At 28.4% G+C, this 18,888-nt stretch overlaps 6 protein-coding genes across 10 annotated transcripts in view; 1 reads left to right on the forward strand and 5 right to left on the reverse strand.

The window, feature by feature from the left end:
• Nucleotides 1-14: 14 nt before the first annotated feature.
• LOC124490397 (1-phosphatidylinositol 4,5-bisphosphate phosphodiesterase zeta-1) lies at nucleotides 15-3,483 on the reverse strand. 4 transcript variants are annotated; one of them, XM_075730182.1, is made up of 7 exons: nucleotides 3,197-3,483; nucleotides 2,457-3,132; nucleotides 2,214-2,400; nucleotides 2,045-2,142; nucleotides 943-1,969; nucleotides 792-879; nucleotides 15-729 (listed from the first exon to the last, which is right to left on the reverse strand). In XM_075730182.1, the coding sequence occupies exons 2-7, from the start codon at nucleotides 2,948-2,950 to the stop codon at nucleotides 35-37; spliced, it is 2,589 nt and encodes an 862-aa protein (XP_075586297.1). In that variant the 5' UTR covers nucleotides 2,951-3,132; nucleotides 3,197-3,483; the 3' UTR covers nucleotides 15-34. The 4 variants fall into 4 exon arrangements, with proteins under 4 accessions (XP_075586297.1, XP_075586298.1, XP_075586300.1 ...); XM_075730183.1 differs by having other exon boundaries at nucleotides 2,214-2,368; nucleotides 2,491-3,132; nucleotides 3,197-3,451; XM_075730185.1 differs by having other exon boundaries at nucleotides 2,491-3,132; nucleotides 3,197-3,451.
• A 162-nt stretch (nucleotides 3,484-3,645) lies between these two features.
• Nucleotides 3,646-4,790, forward strand: scu (hydroxysteroid 17-beta dehydrogenase 10). Its single transcript, XM_047052885.2, has 2 exons — nucleotides 3,646-3,860; nucleotides 3,929-4,790. Exons 1-2 carry the CDS (start codon nucleotides 3,803-3,805, stop codon nucleotides 4,639-4,641), a joined length of 771 nt encoding a protein of 256 aa, XP_046908841.2. The 5' UTR covers nucleotides 3,646-3,802; the 3' UTR covers nucleotides 4,642-4,790.
• On the reverse strand, nucleotides 4,702-6,422 carry LOC124490399 (uncharacterized). Its single transcript, XM_047052884.2, has 3 exons — nucleotides 5,677-6,422; nucleotides 5,298-5,600; nucleotides 4,702-5,224 (listed from the first exon to the last, which is right to left on the reverse strand). The coding sequence occupies exons 1-3, from the start codon at nucleotides 5,889-5,891 to the stop codon at nucleotides 4,927-4,929; spliced, it is 816 nt and encodes a 271-aa protein (XP_046908840.2). The 5' UTR covers nucleotides 5,892-6,422; the 3' UTR covers nucleotides 4,702-4,926.
• A 1,298-nt stretch (nucleotides 6,423-7,720) lies between these two features.
• On the reverse strand, nucleotides 7,721-8,902 carry LOC124500422 (uncharacterized). Its single transcript, XM_047064493.2, has 3 exons — nucleotides 8,536-8,902; nucleotides 8,163-8,450; nucleotides 7,721-8,079 (listed from the first exon to the last, which is right to left on the reverse strand). The coding sequence occupies exons 1-3, from the start codon at nucleotides 8,787-8,789 to the stop codon at nucleotides 7,794-7,796; spliced, it is 828 nt and encodes a 275-aa protein (XP_046920449.1). The 5' UTR covers nucleotides 8,790-8,902; the 3' UTR covers nucleotides 7,721-7,793.
• A 246-nt stretch (nucleotides 8,903-9,148) lies between these two features.
• Nucleotides 9,149-10,391, reverse strand: LOC124500420 (uncharacterized). The gene is made up of 3 exons (XM_047064492.2): nucleotides 10,072-10,391; nucleotides 9,709-9,987; nucleotides 9,149-9,603 (listed from the first exon to the last, which is right to left on the reverse strand). The coding sequence occupies exons 1-3, from the start codon at nucleotides 10,287-10,289 to the stop codon at nucleotides 9,333-9,335; spliced, it is 768 nt and encodes a 255-aa protein (XP_046920448.2). The 5' UTR covers nucleotides 10,290-10,391; the 3' UTR covers nucleotides 9,149-9,332.
• A 3,080-nt stretch (nucleotides 10,392-13,471) lies between these two features.
• Nucleotides 13,472-18,888, reverse strand: part of LOC124491082 (uncharacterized) — a 43,057-nt gene continuing 37,640 nt past the window's right edge. Inside the window, exons 12-15 of one of the 2 annotated variants that reach the window (XR_012832192.1) lie at nucleotides 15,774-16,912; nucleotides 14,914-15,688; nucleotides 13,918-14,851; nucleotides 13,472-13,857 (exon numbers count right to left, since the gene is read on the reverse strand). Coding sequence is in view for 1 of the 2 variants with exons in the window: in XM_047053690.2 (XP_046909646.2) it covers nucleotides 14,274-14,746; nucleotides 14,789-14,851; nucleotides 14,914-15,159; nucleotides 15,770-16,912 (1,925 nt within the window). In the remaining variant the exon portion in view is untranslated. Of the gene's footprint in view, nucleotides 13,858-13,917; nucleotides 14,852-14,913; nucleotides 15,689-15,769; nucleotides 16,913-18,888 lie in introns of those variants that run through there. The other variant, XM_047053690.2, reaches the window with a different exon arrangement.

The following is an 18,888-nucleotide window of genomic DNA, read 5'->3' on the forward strand; positions in this document are numbered from 1 at the left end:
ACTATGTAAAAAGCTTTGTGTATGATATGAACTTTTAATAATCGATATGTAAAAATAATTTTGTAAAACTAATCAAACGATAATGTTTATCATAAAGTGGTACAAAACGATAACCTTTACGAATAGCATTGAATGATATGAGATAATGAGCAAAAAAATTATCATGATTTGTCAATGTAAAATGTACGAATGTAAGTTCAGGTTGATCGATCGGGAAATCAAATGTTTCATTCCATACAGGATTGAAACCATTATGATTTTTTTCGGTTACTTGACGATATTTTCGGTGGCCACAATAAACACGAATAATAATTTTCAGATGTACTTTTTGACATGCAAACATATTGTCAAAAGTGTTCCAAAATTGACCACATAAAACTTTTACACGTAATTTTATCAATGGTTGTTGTTTCATTAATGATTCATCATCATCATTGGAATCATAACGAAGATGAGTTGGTTTCAGCACATAACCACATTGACCATTTAATGCAAATAATGCATTATTTAGAAACATTGGTAATGTAGAACGTTGATAATTTAATGCGACTAGCTGTGCACCAGAATTCCAATGATCCAATGGCCAATAATTACTGGAATTTTGTCTCCAACCACTTGGATAAACACGTACCATATGATTTTTTGTAAATTCACGATATTCATCCACTTTTAATTCTATTAATTCTAATGATTGGCGTTCATCACGTGATATCATATGATGAAATTTGACTAATGTACAAAAAGGAATGAGTTTGATACATTATAAATCAATTGATTACAAAATAACTTACAATCACTGAGACATTCACTCATGGAATGAAATTTTCTTGTTTCAAAATAATTAATTAATGATGAAAATGATTCATCCCAATGATGGCCCTGAAACAAAAATTAATCAATCAATTAAATATCAATAGATTTTATCAGTGACAGGATTCTTACAGAGCTTTTTGCCGCTATAATATTATCACCCTCATCGTATTCATCTTGAACATTGAAATCATCATAATTAGAAATGATTCTTTGATTCATAAGATTCGGTGGCCGTATCCGGATGATAGGAAATCCATATCGTTTATCCAGATAACTTTCATCATCTTCTTCAACATCATTTTTAATGATAACAACTGGTTCATGACGTTCACGTTTTGAATATTTTTGCTGTTGTATTTGTTCCAGATGATCACGTCGACGATCACCAGATACCAAATAGATATCCATAATTCCTAATGGTAATCGTCTATCAAAATCAGTTTCTGATAAAAAATGTTTATTTAATGATTGATTTTTTGAACATTTTATAAAAATTTTTCCACGCATCTGTTCTGGTGATGGAAATCGTAGACAATCATCCGAAATTGGTTCAATGTATAAACGATCTTTGAAAATGGCATGCATTAAATTGGCAATGCAACGATGATTTTCAGTTTGTTTACAACGATTTTCTATAGATATAATCAATGGATAATCAGATTTTTCAAATGCAACACTATTAATCGTTTCCAATACACCTTGTAATTCAATTTTTGTTGTCAATGTATAGCCATGATAGATAACGGGACGTGTCGTACCCAGGCCACCATTACCAACATCATCCCAAAGATCAATTTCTATGCATCGACAACCGGTTAATAGAATTTTTCGATACATTTCATAACTACTTTCCGATGATAATTGATTACCACTTAGATAAGAATTATGTGATGATGCAATAAAATAATCGGTCATTGGTCTTGTCATATCCTGACAAATTTCTCGTTGATCATAATCAAATAATTCAGACCATTTTGGTGTTTCCATTATGTAATAGAATGCTCTACGCGTAATAAATTGCTGTCCCTGAAATTCTTCACTGAATTCACTCATTAATTCGTTTAATTCATCTTCAGTGAGTCGTTCATTTTGTTCTTCAATAAAGAAAAGGCTCAATCCTTCACGAGATATCATATCGCGACCGGAAATTGAGTATCTATGTTGTATGAAATTGACAAAAGTTTTTTTTCGAAAAAAATTGAACGAAAATTCAGATATTCAAAATTCGTACTTGTTGAATAAAAAATTAAAATATGGTCTCCGATCAAATTGATTAATAAGATCGAGTAGTTCGGATTGATTTTTCGACTTTAATCGGCCATTTATTCGCTATTTTTTTCCGGACGGAAAAACCAAAACAAACAATCATTAATGATTAAGCTAATTGATTATCAACATACCATAATTAGTTGAAAATAACGTTTATCGATATCTAGATTTAAACGATAAAGAAATTTCTGAAATCGCCGCTGTAATCGCCGATGATTGGTGGCAACGGTCTCTTCTTCATCCACTTTTTGGTCAATCATGTGCATGAGGATTTTGCCTTCTTTGACTAGATATCGTCGATATAAGAATTTTAGCATTCTAACAAATAATCGTTTAAAAATCTTATTAATCAAAACAAAATTATAGAAACTTACTCATGATGAGTTTCAAAACTATGTAATTGCTTACATTTGGCAATCTTTTTCTGCATTTCATCCATTATAAGTTGTTGAAATAAATGAATATTTTTTGTATAGAAATCCCAACTATAACATAGTAATGGATGATCATCACGTTTGATAATCAATGAAAATGATTGTGAATTTTCAATATCCAATAATTCGATCATTTGTACATCACGTTCAGTTTTATTTGTTTTACCCTTTAATTTCATACGAAATGTTATCCAGTTATCTGTTGTTTGTCCGATACGTATTTCTTCAATCTTCAATAATGGGATACGAATTCTGTGATTAGACATTGATATAAATACATAATGATCATTGAATACTATGTTTGCTTCTTTCATTGCCATTTTATCCACATTAACAACCCAGAATTGTCGTTGTGATCGAAGATGTGTTAGACGATAACGAAAAGTTTTTCTATTCATTGTCAAAAAGGTGTTTTTTATTTTTGTTGTTGTCATTTAGTGGTGGGTAGATTTTTTTGTTGACTAAATAAATTGATTGATGATGACTAAACTTGGTTTTTATTTTTATCACTTTAAATGATTTTTTTAAATGAAACATAATCAAACAATGATGCCGCTAATTTAATTTAATTAAAGAGAAATTGAGTTATGTTAAATGGTGTTTTTTTCTGATTATTCTAAAAACAGATAAGATAAAAAATGATTTAATTTAATTTTTTTTTAATACACAATATAGGTTACCATAGTAATTAACGAGAAGAAATCAAACATTTGATAATGATAACATTGGTGATGATTTAAAAAAAAACATGTATCATGGAATTCCATTTAATGACAAAAGAAATAATTGAAATCAATCAACAACAACAACAACAAAAAAAATTTAAATTGATTGGCGGTGATTATTATTCAAAAAATTAAGGCTCCTCCTTCTCCTTGATTTTTATATCGAATATTAAAAATCTGTGGACAGCGTTTATAATTAAAAAATTTAAAAAAAAAATTGTGGTCGTAGTCTTCTCCAAAAGAACTCATCATCATCATCATCAATGATCATAACAATGTGACATGTGCAAAACATACACAGCTGCAATGTCTATTTCGACCTTTATGGCTTCTATTTCCAATAACATTTGAAAGCCACGCGCACTACAGATGTTTGTTATAAAAAAAAACTTTTTAAAGAAAAAAAAATTATCTTCGTATCATCAAATTTGCGATTGATTCTCTCATTTATTATTGATACTATTATAGTATACATGTACCCTGATGAGCAGTTGTCTGTGAACATTTTCACTTGAATTGTTTTTGAGAAACTTTTTGAAATTGAAAATTATAATAATAAAAATGAGTGGAGTACAAGCTATTAAAGGAATGGTTGCATTAGTAACCGGTGGTGCATCGGGTATGTGATTAACTGATTCATTACTAAATATTTTAATTATATATGTCATTGTTCTTTTTTTGGTTTAGGTCTTGGACGTGGTGTTGTTGATCGTTTAATTCGACAAGGTGCAAAAGGTGTCGTAGCTTTGGATCGTAATCACGAAGAATCCAAATACGATAATCCAAATGTATTGCCAATAACAGCAAGTGTAACCGAAGAAAGTGAAATACAAAAAGCATTGGATGCTTGTAAAGAAAAATTCGGACGTCTTGATGCCGTTGTCAATTGTGCTGGTGTTGGCATCGCTCGACGTACTTATGATTTCCGTAAAAATCAACCACATTCATTGGATGAATTTCAAATGGTTATTGAAATCAATATGATCGGTACATTCAATGTATCACGATTGGCTGCCGGTATGATCGGTGCAAATGAACCAGTGAATGGTTTACGTGGTGTCATCATCAATACAGCATCGGTTGCTGCATTCGACGGTCAAATCGGTCAGATTGCATATTCGGCTAGTAAAGGTGGTATCGTTGCTATGACATTACCGATGGCACGTGATTTTGCACCACATGGTATACGTGTAATGACTATTGCACCCGGTTTATTCGATACACCATTATTGGCTGCATTACCTGAACCAGCTCGTAAAGCATTAGCAGCAACAATTCCATGTCCATCACGTTTGGGTCATGTTGATGAATATGCACATCTTGTACAGGCAATCATTGAAAATCCAATGTTAAACGGTGAGGTTATCCGATTGGATGGTGCTTTACGTATGCAACCTTGAATTGTTTACAGAAAATCAATCAATCAATTTTATAAGAATAATAATAATTCCGCCAATTACTTTTTTATATAATGTTTGTTTATGGGCTTTCTTTTATATAGAGAAAAAACAATTTCAAATAAAAGCGATATGAATGATAGTTATGGAAATAGATTTACAGATCAATAATGAGTAGAGTATTTTTTTTGTTGTTGTTTTTTCAATAAATACAAATAATGTTGTCAGAAATATTCAAATTTCAGAATTTCATTGAATCATCATTTCATTAATGTTCTATTATAATGATTATGTACTACCAGTATTATTACCAATCGATTCAAACATGGCAATACTTGTGAAAAAAAATGAACGTAATTTTGGATCTAATAATCGTTGTGAAGTGTTTGCATTGGTTTTAAATTGATTTAATGGCTTCAAATAATCACAACGATCGGTTTGTTCATTGTAATCACCACAAGAAACATTAATCATATCACCATTCAATGATCGAACAAGTTTGGCAAATTCTTCACGACGTTCTTCGGTTGCACAAGATAATTTCGATAATTGATTATCAAAACATTTCATTAGATCGACAAAATAGCTATTATAAATTGAATAAAAAAAATGAGTTTACCAGAAAAAAAATTGGAAATTAGTCAAATGTGAATACATACCAACAAGTATGATAGATTTTTTCACTATTCATCTGATATTGAACAAGATTACGAACTTTCATTATAAATTGTGATAAACATTTATCTTGTGGTAGATATATATTTAAACATGGTGCAATTGATAATAATTTTTGTAAACGTTTTGTTTTACGACGGCCACCACCACCACCACCAACGTTACCACAATACATTTTCATTGTACGTTTATTACTATAGACAAATATTTTGGCCATATTCTGTACATCGGATGTATAACATTCTTTTGTAAATTTATCCAAATTATCTAAATGACGTGCAGTATCGCTGTTGTATTAAAAAAAACAATTGATGATAAATTTATTATTTAAAATTTAAATTACAAAAGGTCAATAAAACTTACTCGCAAAATTTTTTCACATCTTCACGTTTAACAGGATATCGACGATTTGAACCAAACATATTCAAAGCAATTGATGAATGATCAACCTGATTGACACGTTTTTCATTACATTCAGGTTTTTCGGCCAAAAATTTCGCAATCGTCACCATTGACATTGTTGAAATGATAATGACCGAAATGGATAATGATAAATTTCTTTGATAAATCACATTCATATTGATATAACTTTATTATTATTTAGTGATGCAAAAAAGAAAACTGGATATGAAATGAATGAACAATTTTTAAATGAAAAAATAAAAAAAAACGAAAAAACGAATTTTTATTTTGAAAAAATTAAGAAATCAGGTAATAGCAACAATTTTTATTCAATGAATAAATCAAATAAAATGATCAAAAATTCAATCAAATCATTCTATTCATCCACTATATATGCTGTTTATTTTGCGATAACAAATGTACTAGTACGATGCTCAAAATATGCACACAGAATGAATTCTGAAGGGGAGAAAATTGTTTTGCAAAAAAAAAAAAAATAAAAAAAAATAAAATAAAATAAAAATGATAACGTCAATGTAAGAAAAAAAATCTTTTGACATGTAAAGTGTTGATTCAATCAAAATGATCATCAGAATAAAATAAACATCAACGACAACCAAATGAAAATGTTTTGACATTTAAGTACACTGTATATACCAACATCATCAACAACATCATCGTTATCATCGCCACACTACTACCACCATTAATCGTATATGACAAATTTGTTTTTTTTTCGTCACGTATATAATCATCATTATCATTATCGATGACCTTTCCAAAAAAAAAAAAAATAAATAAATAAATTTTTTTTAATTTTCAAAATTACAAAAAAAAATCATTTTATATTCACTTGGTAAACAAAAAAAATAGCCTTCATTTTTTTTTTTTTTTTGCAATCTGATGAGAATGATATCCTGAATTAAATTCAAAAATGTATTGACAGATTCGTGATATTGTTATTGGGTAATTATAAGTGTGTGTGTGTGTGTATGTGATTAAGATTGGAAAAAAGAGAAATTCAATGATGTTAGCCAAATGAATGAATGAATGGCTAATGCGGTGGTTGTTGTTGTTGAATCAAATAATTAACAGTGAAAAAAAAATCGTGGCCATCATCGTCATCATCGTTGAAAGCGTACAAAAAAAAAAAATATAAATTTTTTTTTTTTATACATATCGATATATTATTGGCCATGAATGTTTTGGAACACGATAATGCAAAAAAAAAGAATCAAATTACAATGCAAATTATACATACAATTAAAACTGACAATTGTACTGTCATTCATTCATCATGATCATTAAAAATGGATAAATTCGACCAATGTCAAGGAATATTTTTTTTGTGTGTGTGTGTGTGTGAAAAAGAATTTTTTTTCCTCAATTTAATTCAAATTAAGAAAAACTATAATCTAGTGTTAATGATCTTAATATTAAAAATTTTTTTCTTTTTTCAAAGGTTTTTGTCATCATCATTCATCAATTTGAAATAAAAGTCATTGATTCACAATCAAGTTCAATAATTGAATTATTATTGGATGATTCATACATGGAAATTTATTTAACACACACACACACAGACACAGAATCTGAAGCATATAGGGCAAAAATCTGTGCATGTTATTTTTAAAAATAAGAGAAAAAAATTTTTCACCTGTACGTCACCACACACCTTTATTTTTTTTTTAAAGGACATTGCCATCGACATAGAATTGTTTTATTATTCACCTTCCATTGTATATATACAATTAAATTAATACATGTTCGCACCACCAGAACAATGTACCGCTGTAATTATCATTATGATAATAATCATCATCAATTTCAATGAGAATAAAACAACACACGTGCTTGCATACAAACCAGCCTTTTGGGAGTGGAGATACTACTGTATAGTAATGGATTAAACATTCATGATGATGTTCTGTAATCATTGATTTTTTCCATTGTCAAAAAAAAAATTTTTATTTAAAAAAAATTGATTTTAATTTCAATTTTTGTTTTTCTTAATAATGACTAAAAAAATATATATATAATATATATGGTCATGGTATGATCATTAAGTATAATATAGATTATTTAGTATTCTTTCCAATTGTTTCAAGTAGATGAAGACCAATAAACACTAATGATTGTAGCCGTGAATCCATACGCATTTTTGTATCAAATAATAATGGATCCAATTTTTTTAAATGATTACATTGATCGGATGTGTCATCAAAATCGCCACATAAAAATCTTTGTGTATCACCACGTGATGATCGTAATAGATCAACAGCAAATTCACGTTGTTGATCATTATTGATACATGGTAAATCATTGATGAATTTCTCTTCGCATTCAATCCAATCACCATAATGACTATGGAAGGTAGGTAGTATGATCATTAAATTAAATTCAAATTTATTTTTGTAAAAAAATCATTCGAAAAAAAAAACACTAACCAACAACCACGACGAATTTTTTCCTTATCATCACGATATTGCATTATATGTTTAGTTTGATTTTTAAATATGGCCAAACATTGAAAATCACGTATTCGTCGATTAATACAAGGAGCGGTGGCAAATAGTTTTGTTATCATTGTTAAACGTTTATTATTACGTTTGGAACAAAGTAATTTTGAATTTTTTCTTAAACTATATAGATAGATTTTTGCTACATGTCCTAGTTCACGTTCACAGCATTGTTTCATAAAATTTTCCATTGAAATTGTCATATTTTTTGTTTCACTTAATAATGAATAAAAGTAGAATAGAAAAAATTAAAAATTGAATTGATTTTTCAAAAATAGAAAAAAAAATGATTTAAACATACTTGCAAAATTGTTCCAATTCAGCATTGTTTGTCGGTAGAAAACGGCCACGTTTACCAACGTTTGCTAAACGTGATGCATAAAGATCAATTTGTTGTGCATATTTCATTGAACATTTTGATTTGGTTTCATTCGAAATACAAGCTGCTTGAGTTTGATGATTCGATGAATTGAATGAAATTATCATAAATACAATAATCATATGATGTAAAAATTTTGTATTCATCGGATTCGATCCATATCCAAACATTTTCATTTTCGAACACACAAATATATCGATTCAAGTATGAAAAAATTTAATAATTCAAGGGTTGTTTGCAATGATTTTATATCAATGTTCTCTGATTCCAATCAACTCTCATCGATAATGTTTTTTGTGGATCGATATCACACGCAAACACGCACAGGTAGTGTAGTGTGCATTTCTTCTTTTTTTTTTTTTTTTTTTTTTTTTATTCACAAACACACACACACACACACATCCTGAAAAAGTGATCATTTTAAACCTTCAAATTTTTCAATATTTTTTTTTACTGAATCTACCAAAGAAAGAGAGAGGGAGAAGTGCTAGAACAATTTAGTGGAAATTATTTTAATTGAAAAATGAATTGATTAAACGCAAAGTAAATATTTATTATCAAAGATCCGGTTTTTTCCTTTTAAAATTGCCAATTTTTTTTTTTTTTTTTTGATTTCGAAATTCCATTATTGCATTCAAACAAGTTTATTATCAATAATTGGGATGTGTGAAAAAAAAAATTTATTCGTTTTTTTTGGACAAGAAAAAAAAAATCCAATCTCAGGCTAATGAATCGAATAATTCTAATGCTGCAATCATGAATGAATTAAATCGTTTATCTATTTTAATTGATGCATTTCGACGATTAAAATCTGGTTCATTGATTGTATCACAACGATCCGTTTGTTCATTATAATCACCACAAGCAAAATTTAATGAATCTTCATTCATTGAACGTATTAAATCAATCCATGCATTACGACCTTCCTGTTGTGAACACGGTAATTGACTATAGAAACGTTCTTCACATCGTAACATTTCTACATAATAGCTATAAATATTGATGATTCGATTAGATAATAATGAGAAAAAGAATTTGAAAAATTTTTAAAATTTTAAATTTTCAAAATTTAAAAAAAAAATTTAAAAACCTTACCAACACATAAAATTTATTTTATCTTTACCAATATTTAATGGTATTAAATTTTTTGTTTGATTAGTAACAATAGCTAAACATTTATCATTGGAAACGATTCGATTATGACAGGCAGCATTTGCCAACATCAATGTTAAACGACGATTTTTACGTTTTGAACACATTTGTCTAGTCATACGTTTCAAACCAAATATAAACAATTTAGCAATATTACCATTTTCAATTGAAAAACATTCATTTGTAACTTTTTCCACATATCTGGTCATTTCAGTTGTTTCACTATATATATACAATATATATGTGTAGATTTAAATAGATTACAAATAATTAGAAAAAAAAACATGATAAAAACAATAAACTCACCGACAATATGATCGTACTTCATCAATATTGGCTGGAAATTTTCGTCCCATTTTACCTATGGTCATTATTTTCATAATATTTCGATCAAATTTCAATAGATTTTGATCATTACAATTGGATTTTTGTTTATTTAATAAATGATGTTTACAATTAATAAAATCTATGATGATAATTATTAAATAAATAACACGAAACATGATAAACGTTGACATTTTCATACGATGATGATGATGGTGAATGGATATAAAATCAAGCCAAAAAAAATAATTCAAATTCAATAGAATTCGATCCAAACACAAGCATTTCTTTTTTCGATATATACAAATAAATAAGAATCCTTTCAAAAAACATAGAAAGCAAAATATTCTAAACAGGTTTTTTTTTGGTATGTGTGTGTGTGTGTGTGTGAGTAAAACATGAAATTTTATCTGACTTAGTTGATTGCTATTGGCGATAATAATGAATATAATGACAATGAATATATTAATTTAAAAAAAAAATAAACGGTATAAATCAAGTTCGTAAATGTAAAGAAACAAAAAAAAAACATTGTGTACTGGTACAACCTGAAAAATTTATACTTTAAAATGAGAATAATTATTGCTTATTGCAAGAAAATTACTACGATGAAAATATATCATCATCACAAGTTTGCAATACTTCAATTGAAGTGGATGGATTTCCTCCTGAATTAAATCGTTACATTTTTTTTAATCTACATACTATCAATCTATGATGAACTAAAAAAAAAAAATATCAGAAATTTCTCAGGAATTACTAATTGGAAATGAAATTGGAAGAAAAGTAAAAAAAAAAATTAAAAAAATGGTTGATTGATAATCTAATATTTTTCTTGGAAATGTATTTTATTTTTTCTGACAGAAGCTTGCAATCAATGTTTGAATATTTGAAATGGATAAAGAAAGAGAAAAAAACCCAAATTGACCTTGTATAATCATCAGTATATTAAATGGAAAAAAATTCTAGTTTGAATGAAAATTAATTCAGTTTTGGGAAATTCGAAATAAATTTTCGTTGTTATAATTCAATTTTCCTTACTTTTTTCGATTGTAAATATTATGAGATTGTGACAAAACATTTGTCAACATCATCAATATAGCAAAAACAAATGAACAATAAACAAGATATACAATGTACAAGTAAAAGAGTGTTGATAATTTATTACATTCAATTAATTTTCCACAAAATTTCGATCGAAATTCTTTTCAGCATCACTATCGTCTTTATTATTGTGAACGGCAGTTGTTGACCCACTAATAAACCCATGATCACAATTTGGAAAATTTAATGCTCATTGTTGATAATTAATCTTTTCTTTTTTTTTTTTTTTTTTTTTTGCTTGTTAAATGTTCGAACAAAGTGTTTCATTTCATTTCATTTTTTCTTTCAGTTACATCATCACCATTTGTGATGATGAAATTGAATGAATTCATTTTCAAACTATAGATGGTGCCACGTAAATCATTATTTTTTTTTATTGAAAATTTTTCAAAAATCACAAAATCAATTTAAATCTATCTATACTATATATTTGATCTAAACCATACGATATGAATAAATGTGTTGAAAAACAAAACAAAACAAAACAAAAAAACAGAATTATCCGAATGAAACTTTAAACAGAAATATGTTTCGTGATTTTGTTTCATAAATTATACAGAATCATATATATGCCATAATGGACCGAAAATTACTATTCCATTAATCAAAAATAAATTCATATTGCCTTTGACTGTGTGTGTGTGTGTGTGCGTGCGTGTTTAAATGTTTGTTTAATCATATCATCATCATATCAGATTATGATATTATTATTTTATCTTCGTGGTGTGATGCCAGTGTGTGTGTGTGTGTGTTGAAAGTGGTAAATATATTTATGTGTGATATGAAAACAATTGAAATGATAAACAAAAAAAAAATCCAAACATAAAATGATCACCATTCTTCATACTTCCTGTTTCCATTCTGTTCGTATAATAAGATGTACTTGTAATAAGTGGAATAATAGATAAGTAGTAGTGTTATAGTCACTTTCTGAATGACTGGAGTTTGTTTTTTTTTTTTTTTTGTCGTTGTTGACTCGAATTTATCACTGGATATTTTTTTTCTTCTATTTCTAGCCAACAGAGAATGAATATAAATGGTATTCACAAACATACAATTCCAAAAAAGAATTATCCATATTTCAATCGTAATAATAATAATAATAATAATAACAACAACAACAATGATGATGATGATGATGAGATTCTTGTCGAGCTGAAATGATCATCATCATGAAGATGATGTAAAGAGAACAAAAAAAACAATAAAATAGAAAAACCTTTGCCGCATCGTTGATTTTTTTTTTCATTCATTCATTTCATTTCATTTTTTCCATTTATTATATCAATGAATTTTTTCTAGATTCGGTAGATGAGTTTTTTTTTATATTTCGGGTCGAAAACATTTATACACACATACGACATTCAAGTGTGTGTGTGTGTGTGTGTGTCATATTTCTAGAGTGACAATGAATCGAAAGTTTTTTTTTCGAGAGAGAGAGAGAGAGAGAGAGAGAGAGAGAGAGAGAGAGAGAGAGAGAGAGAGAGAGAGAGAGAGAGAGAGAGAGAGAGAGAGAGAGAGAGAGAGAGAGAGAGAGAGAGAGAGAGAGAAAAAAAAACAATCAAAAAAAAGTTTGAGTTAGTTCGCGCGATACCATAATGAGAGAAAGAAATAAATATTTTGTATTTTTGTTTTTGTGTTCCAAAGAAAAAAGAAAGGGAAAAATCACACAGAATTCATTCAAACATTCTAAACACACAGAGAGTGATATTTTTCACCAGAAACAAAGACCAGAAATTACCCCTCTATAGAGAGAATGAGAGAAAAACTCTAAAATAATCGGTGGTTAACCAAGTGTGTAACTGATAAATTTTTTTTTTCGCTAAAAAAGTTTCAATTTTTTAGCGAAAAAAATGAATTTTTCAAAATTTCGATATTCATTCATTGCTCATGAGATTTATTCGATTGAAAAAATAATTGTTTTTTCTTTGTTTTTTTAAAGAGAATTCATTTAATTTTTTTCAATTTTTTTTTGTTTTAAGTTTTTTTCATTCCATTAGCCAATTTTTGTTTGGTTTTTTTTGTAATGATACACAATTGTCATATTTTCATTATTATCAAATCAAATTTTTATTCAGAAATTCATTTTGGCTGCTGTTATCAATTAGTTGTGTTTGTTTTCATTTTATTTTGGCCCATTTTGCTATATACACAAACATTAGGCTAATCGATTTCAATTTACAGAAATGTGTTTTTAATTGATTTTTTGTTGTTGTTGTTGTTGTTGTTGATGTTTTTCTTTATTTTTAAGTCGATTTGATCTGTTTTTTGTTCCGTCTTTCTGGTGAAATACAGTGTGGTATTTTTTTTTTCTTCATCTGCCAACAAATAATATGGTCATGATTCATTCACTGGAATTTCAAGTCACTGAAATTCAGCCTGTGATGGACATTGACTTTTTTTTTGGTTTTATATGGTACATTTTGGTTTTTTGCCATTTCTTTATCAACTAGACAGCAGGAAACAATGAAAAATTTCAATGACAATAATGAGGATGGTGAAAATTTTTTTTTTTGGGTGCGACAAAAAAGAAAATCCCAAAAGGATATCAATTAGCGTTTTTTTTCTGGTAGAATCGTAGAAAAATAAAGAATTGAATTTATTTATATTTGACCTTATTTTTTCCAGTATCGTTCATTATTATTATCATTATTGTTGTTGTTTCTAAAAAGAGAAGAAAAGAAAATTAACTACTAAGTTAAATGAAACTAGAAATAAACCTACCATGATCATCAACATCATCGTAATCATCACAAAGGCCTTGTTGGTGATGATGATGATATTTTTCAAGTATCATCGTCATCATCATCATCATCATCAGTATTTTTGTCTGTGCAAACAAAATATGATAGAATAAAATTCTTCACCATTTCAGTAATGATGGCGTGATGTAATTCCTTTTTTTTCATTATGAATGATGATGATAGCGTCGGCAACCACTTGATTTATAAATCAGAATGTTGACTGTAGGTACTTTTCAAAGTAAAATAATCGTGAATGCATCATAACTGTAATGTTCATTTCCATATTATTATTATTATTAGTTGCGTGATACACTTGTATGTTGGATTCTTGTGTTTTCAGACTTCTGAAATAGATTGATGATGATTAATACCGGCTAAATTGTTGCTGAATGTTGCTGTATCGGTGGTGGTCAACATTAATGATGGTGATGTTGTTCCCGATTGTTGTTGTTCAATATTGGAAAATGTTAAATATGATGCCATTGATGATTGTGGTAATGGTGGTGATGTTGATGATGGTATTAGTTGTACATTACCACGATCGACAGCAAGATCAAGAAACCCGGATGTACCCGGAGTAGCCGGTTGATATAGAAATTCAGTAGTCATTGGCGGTTGTTGTTGTTGTTGTTGTTGAATTAATGGATTTAAAAGATTCATTGTTGTCGTTTGTTGTTGTATCATTGATGTTGCCGGTGATGTTGATGATGATGGTGGTGATGATACAAAATCACGATAAATCATCATTTGATGTCTTGTTGGTTGTTGTTGATAATGATGATGTATTGGATTATTCGATAAAATTGAATCTGTTGGATGATGATGATTATTATTATTGGAAGTATTGGAACGGGTTGTATCCAATATGAAAACACCGGTAGAATAATCGTCCAATGGAAATGTTTCCGTAAAACCTGATTCATGAATAATGAGAGAATTTTTCTCAAAAAAAAATAATAAACATTAAAGACTTTACCTGAATCAAGAATTCTCGCCTTTTCACCATCGATTTTATTTTCATTATCGCTGCCATTATTACAATTACCATCATCATCATCACTGAAATTATCATTCAATTTTCCTTGATCAAATAATGATTGATTCTGTTGTTGTTGTTGTTGTTGCTGTTCTTGTAATTGTCTTTGATGTAATTCAATTAATTTATTACGTTTACGACGATATAAACATAAACCGATTGCAATCGATAATAATGTTGAAAATGCTATCAAAACAATAGTGAATATGATGATGATAATCAATACGAAACGATTCTGGCTAGTTGTAGAATTCTGACCAATACCTAGGCCAAATTCATTATTAAGGATATCATCATCGATATTCGAATGATGATCATTATGATGATGATGATGTTTATCATGATGATGATTCGATGATGATGACAATGATACTGTTGTAGAAAATGGACCATTAAATGGATTATGATGTGAATTTTGTTGTTGATGTAGGTCTGCTTTACCCATTGTCATTGATGGTGATGATATCAATGAATCATCATCAACATCATCATCACCATCAGCGTCGTCATATTCCGGATAATCAAAACTATTCATATCCGGCCAATCATCGTATGATGATAATGAAGGTGAATATGGTGAAGGCCATTCAAACGTATTATGATGATTATAATCATCAACATCATTACTATAAAAGCCATTCATTCCGGATGTTTTGCTCATCTTCAAAGTTTTTGTCGTCGTCGTATTGGCGGTCATTTTGATAATTATTCTGGTCTACGATTTTTGTTTGAATCAAAAAAAAAAGAATTCATTTTTAAAAAGTTTTCTTTTCAAAAATCAGAATTATATACACACTTACTTGATCACTAAAACCAAAATCATTTGAAACATAAATAATAGCTTCGTAAACAGAATTCGCCCGTAGATTTGATAATAAAAATATCGGTTCAATAGGATTTGATTGATTGGATATGAAAATTGGCCATCGGTTCTTAGAGATTCGAGTTTTCATATCTTTTTTCAATTGATTTGAATCGTGTGATGATGATAATTCTTTTAAAATCAGATGAAATTGTAGATTACGATCGGCAATATCATCATCATCAGTATCAACTTCATGGCCAATCGATGATTGATGATTAATCTTTGTCGTAGTTCGATGAAATATCGATGAATAACTGGAATAATTATAATGTCGACAACGAATCGATAGTAATGATGCGATCAGGAATGTTGTCGTACAATTTGTAACCGGATGTGGAAGTTTTGATTTTTGTTTCAATACATTACGTATGTTGGTGGTTGTATTTTTCCAAACTGATTTTTGATGATTACGTTGTTGTTGGTTACCATCAACATCGAAATCATTGTTTGTCAGATTAAATAAACATGGTTCATAACGATTTGAACCGAAAATATTTTCTGCCCAACATTGATATAAACCAAAATCTATATTTGAACGTGGTATGATCGTCAATCGTGATCGTACATCATTCGATGCTAATGTTATACGACGATAATCATTAATATCTGGTTGTTGTTGTTCATCATAGCCAACATTATCATTATTATTATCATCATCATTAAGATCATGCAGATCAAGTAGATCGGCAACTTGTTCATCAAATAAACGATTTTCATCATCATTTGTATATGATGACAATATTGGTGGTGAAAATTTTTCCCGTAATTTCCGGAATTGATCAAAACGTTTCATTGGTATTCGTAATAATTTTCCATGATGATCTATTGTCAATATATAATGATTATTTGGTAATTGCCAATAAATCCATAATCGATCATCAATCATCATCGATGATGATGATGATGATGATGGCATTGTAGCATCAACTTGACAGAATAAATTTGCCGGATAATTGATTACCGAATCAATCTTTGTCACATGTGTTGATGTTGTTGTTGATGATAAACTCATCGTCGTAGTAGATGACGATAGATTCTTCGTTGATGGTGATTTAAAGGCACATTTTGGTGGTCCTATTTTTAATATTACAAAATATATTTTATCCAAAATTCATAACGATGATGATAATGATAATGATGATGAAATGATATATCGAATCAATAAACCGGAAAAAAAATAAAAAAGAAAAGAGTTAAAATTGTTAAATAATGGGGAGGAAAAATGTAGAATGATGAATGAAATGGACGAATTTTGTTTTCTGCATATAAATTTTCTTTTTTTTCATTCATGCAAATTTTTGTAGAATATTCTGTTCATTTATTTATTCTTGCCGTTGTCATTATTATAAATTTTTTTTTCATTTGCCATCATCTTATTCATTGCAAGTTTTAAAGAAAGTAATATGATCTTAGTGTGAATTTTTTTTCACAATTTGTTTTTTCTTTTTTTTCTAAAACAAATTATCACAAATTATATAACCGCACGCGGCAGCAACAAACCGCATAGACACGTCATCACCAAACATGCAACAAAAACGACAATGGCGACAATAATGACGCCCATTTGAATTCATAATTTGTTTTACCAACAACACCAAAAAAAAAAAAAAAAAAAAATAAAAACCGACAACTACGACTTATAACGAATAAGAATTTTTTTTTGGATCGACGAACCAGAAACAGGAAAAAAATCTTTTTTTTTCGTTAAAAGATGAAGAAAAAATTTATTCAATTAAAACATAAATCCTTTGTTCAGTATATATGTTGAAACAGAAAGAGTAAGGAAAAAAAATTCGCACACAACATACACACATTTTGGATATTGAGAAACAAAACGCCCACGCCATTTGTCATCATCATCATCATCATCATATATAATTAGCCAATATGTGTTCCAAATGGAATATAAATATTGGTTTATTGGTGAGGGAAAAATAAATTCAAGCAATAAACCAGAAATGAGAAAAAAAATGAAATTCATTAATAATTCCAATTTTCATCATCATCATCATAATAATCATTTTCGTTTGCATTTCCTTAATTCTTTTTCCGCTTTTATTCGAATAAATATAATATATTCTTTGTTCTCTCAATGTATTTGTATTTGCTTTGTGTCTGTGAATGAATCCATTTCAATTCAATTTGATTTCAATTTCATCATCATCATCATTTTTTTGCTTCGTTCGACGCCGTCATATATATTGCATAATATATATGAATTTCGGATTTTTTGTTATTAGTATTATGATTATATAATGCAAGTACTTTTGCTTGGTGTAAATTTGGCAACAAATAAGCAATTTAATCAAATAGGAAATAGGAATAGGATTCTGGATTCATTTATACATATGCACAGGATTTATTATCATAATCATTGAAGATGCTTTCTCTTGGGATTTTTTTTTTATTTGAACAACATTATAATACGACCTTTTTTTCTTGGATAGATACTCAATTCTATTAATTCTTCTTCTTCTTCTTCTTTTCAGATCAAACAGACACCAACATACATACATCAAATGTGACATTTTGATCAGAGAAAGATTATGGAGAGAATTTAGTAAAAAAAAAAATTTTTTGGTCAAACATCATTGCCTCATTCTGGCTCCAGATTCGTTATAGTTAGTCTATTTATTTCATATTACAAAAAAAAATTTCTTTATCATTTTTAAGATTTAATATAATTAAATTTCTGAATTTTTTTTCTTACTTTGAACAAAAACAGAATTATAATTTAAAACAAAGTAATGATAATTATATATGATATCATTCTTTCAACTAGAAAAAAATAGTAACAATTTGTGATGATGATTAGGATTCCCATGATATATCATCATAATCATTATTATCTGGTGGTTTCAAGATACACATACTTGACTTGTACAAATCCAATGAAAATGAAAATCAGACTGATGATGATAATGATAATGAAAAAATTAATTATCATTAGAGATAATAAGTCAAATGTACACGGAAATTGTTATATGAGATACCTAAACATTACAGGGTATATTATTTTAATCATAGGAATAAAAAGAAGAAAGAAATTC

The sequence above is a fragment of the Dermatophagoides farinae genome, chromosome 4 (genome assembly GCF_024713945.1).
Source record: "Dermatophagoides farinae isolate YC_2012a chromosome 4, ASM2471394v1, whole genome shotgun sequence".
NCBI classification, from domain to species: domain Eukaryota; kingdom Metazoa; phylum Arthropoda; class Arachnida; order Sarcoptiformes; family Pyroglyphidae; genus Dermatophagoides; species Dermatophagoides farinae.

What these genes read in the sequence shown, in the direction of transcription:
- LOC124490397 (XM_075730182.1), bottom strand. Translation starts at nt 2,950, where the DNA reads ATGACAACAACAAAAATAAAAAACACCTTTTTGACAATGAATAGAAAA. An exon ending in AGTTTTGAAACTCATCATGA is followed by an intron (nt 2,401 to 2,456) that starts GTAAGTTTCTAT and finishes ATTATTTGTTAG; the next exon opens with AATGCTAAAATTCTTATATC. An exon ending in TTATAGCGGCAAAAAGCTCT is followed by an intron (nt 880 to 942) that starts GTAAGAATCCTG and finishes TTTTTGTTTCAG; the next exon opens with GGCCATCATTGGGATGAATC.
- scu (XM_047052885.2), top strand. Translation starts at nt 3,803, where the DNA reads ATGAGTGGAGTACAAGCTATTAAAGGAATGGTTGCATTAGTAACCGGT. An exon ending in AGTAACCGGTGGTGCATCGG is followed by an intron (nt 3,861 to 3,928) that starts GTATGTGATTAA and finishes TTTTTGGTTTAG; the next exon opens with GTCTTGGACGTGGTGTTGTT.
- LOC124490399 (XM_047052884.2), bottom strand. Translation starts at nt 5,891, where the DNA reads ATGAATGTGATTTATCAAAGAAATTTATCATTATCCATTTCGGTCATT. An exon ending in GATGTGAAAAAATTTTGCGA is followed by an intron (nt 5,601 to 5,676) that starts GTAAGTTTTATT and finishes TTAATACAACAG; the next exon opens with CGATACTGCACGTCATTTAG. An exon ending in AAAATCTATCATACTTGTTG is followed by an intron (nt 5,225 to 5,297) that starts GTATGTATTCAC and finishes AATTTATAATAG; the next exon opens with CTATTTTGTCGATCTAATGA.
- LOC124500422 (XM_047064493.2), bottom strand. Translation starts at nt 8,789, where the DNA reads ATGAAAATGTTTGGATATGGATCGAATCCGATGAATACAAAATTTTTA. An exon ending in GAATTGGAACAATTTTGCAA is followed by an intron (nt 8,451 to 8,535) that starts GTATGTTTAAAT and finishes TTCATTATTAAG; the next exon opens with TGAAACAAAAAATATGACAA. An exon ending in AAAATTCGTCGTGGTTGTTG is followed by an intron (nt 8,080 to 8,162) that starts GTTAGTGTTTTT and finishes TACCTTCCATAG; the next exon opens with TCATTATGGTGATTGGATTG.
- LOC124500420 (XM_047064492.2), bottom strand. Translation starts at nt 10,289, where the DNA reads ATGAAAATGTCAACGTTTATCATGTTTCGTGTTATTTATTTAATAATT. An exon ending in GAAGTACGATCATATTGTCG is followed by an intron (nt 9,988 to 10,071) that starts GTGAGTTTATTG and finishes GTATATATATAG; the next exon opens with TGAAACAACTGAAATGACCA. An exon ending in AAAATAAATTTTATGTGTTG is followed by an intron (nt 9,604 to 9,708) that starts GTAAGGTTTTTA and finishes CAATATTTATAG; the next exon opens with CTATTATGTAGAAATGTTAC.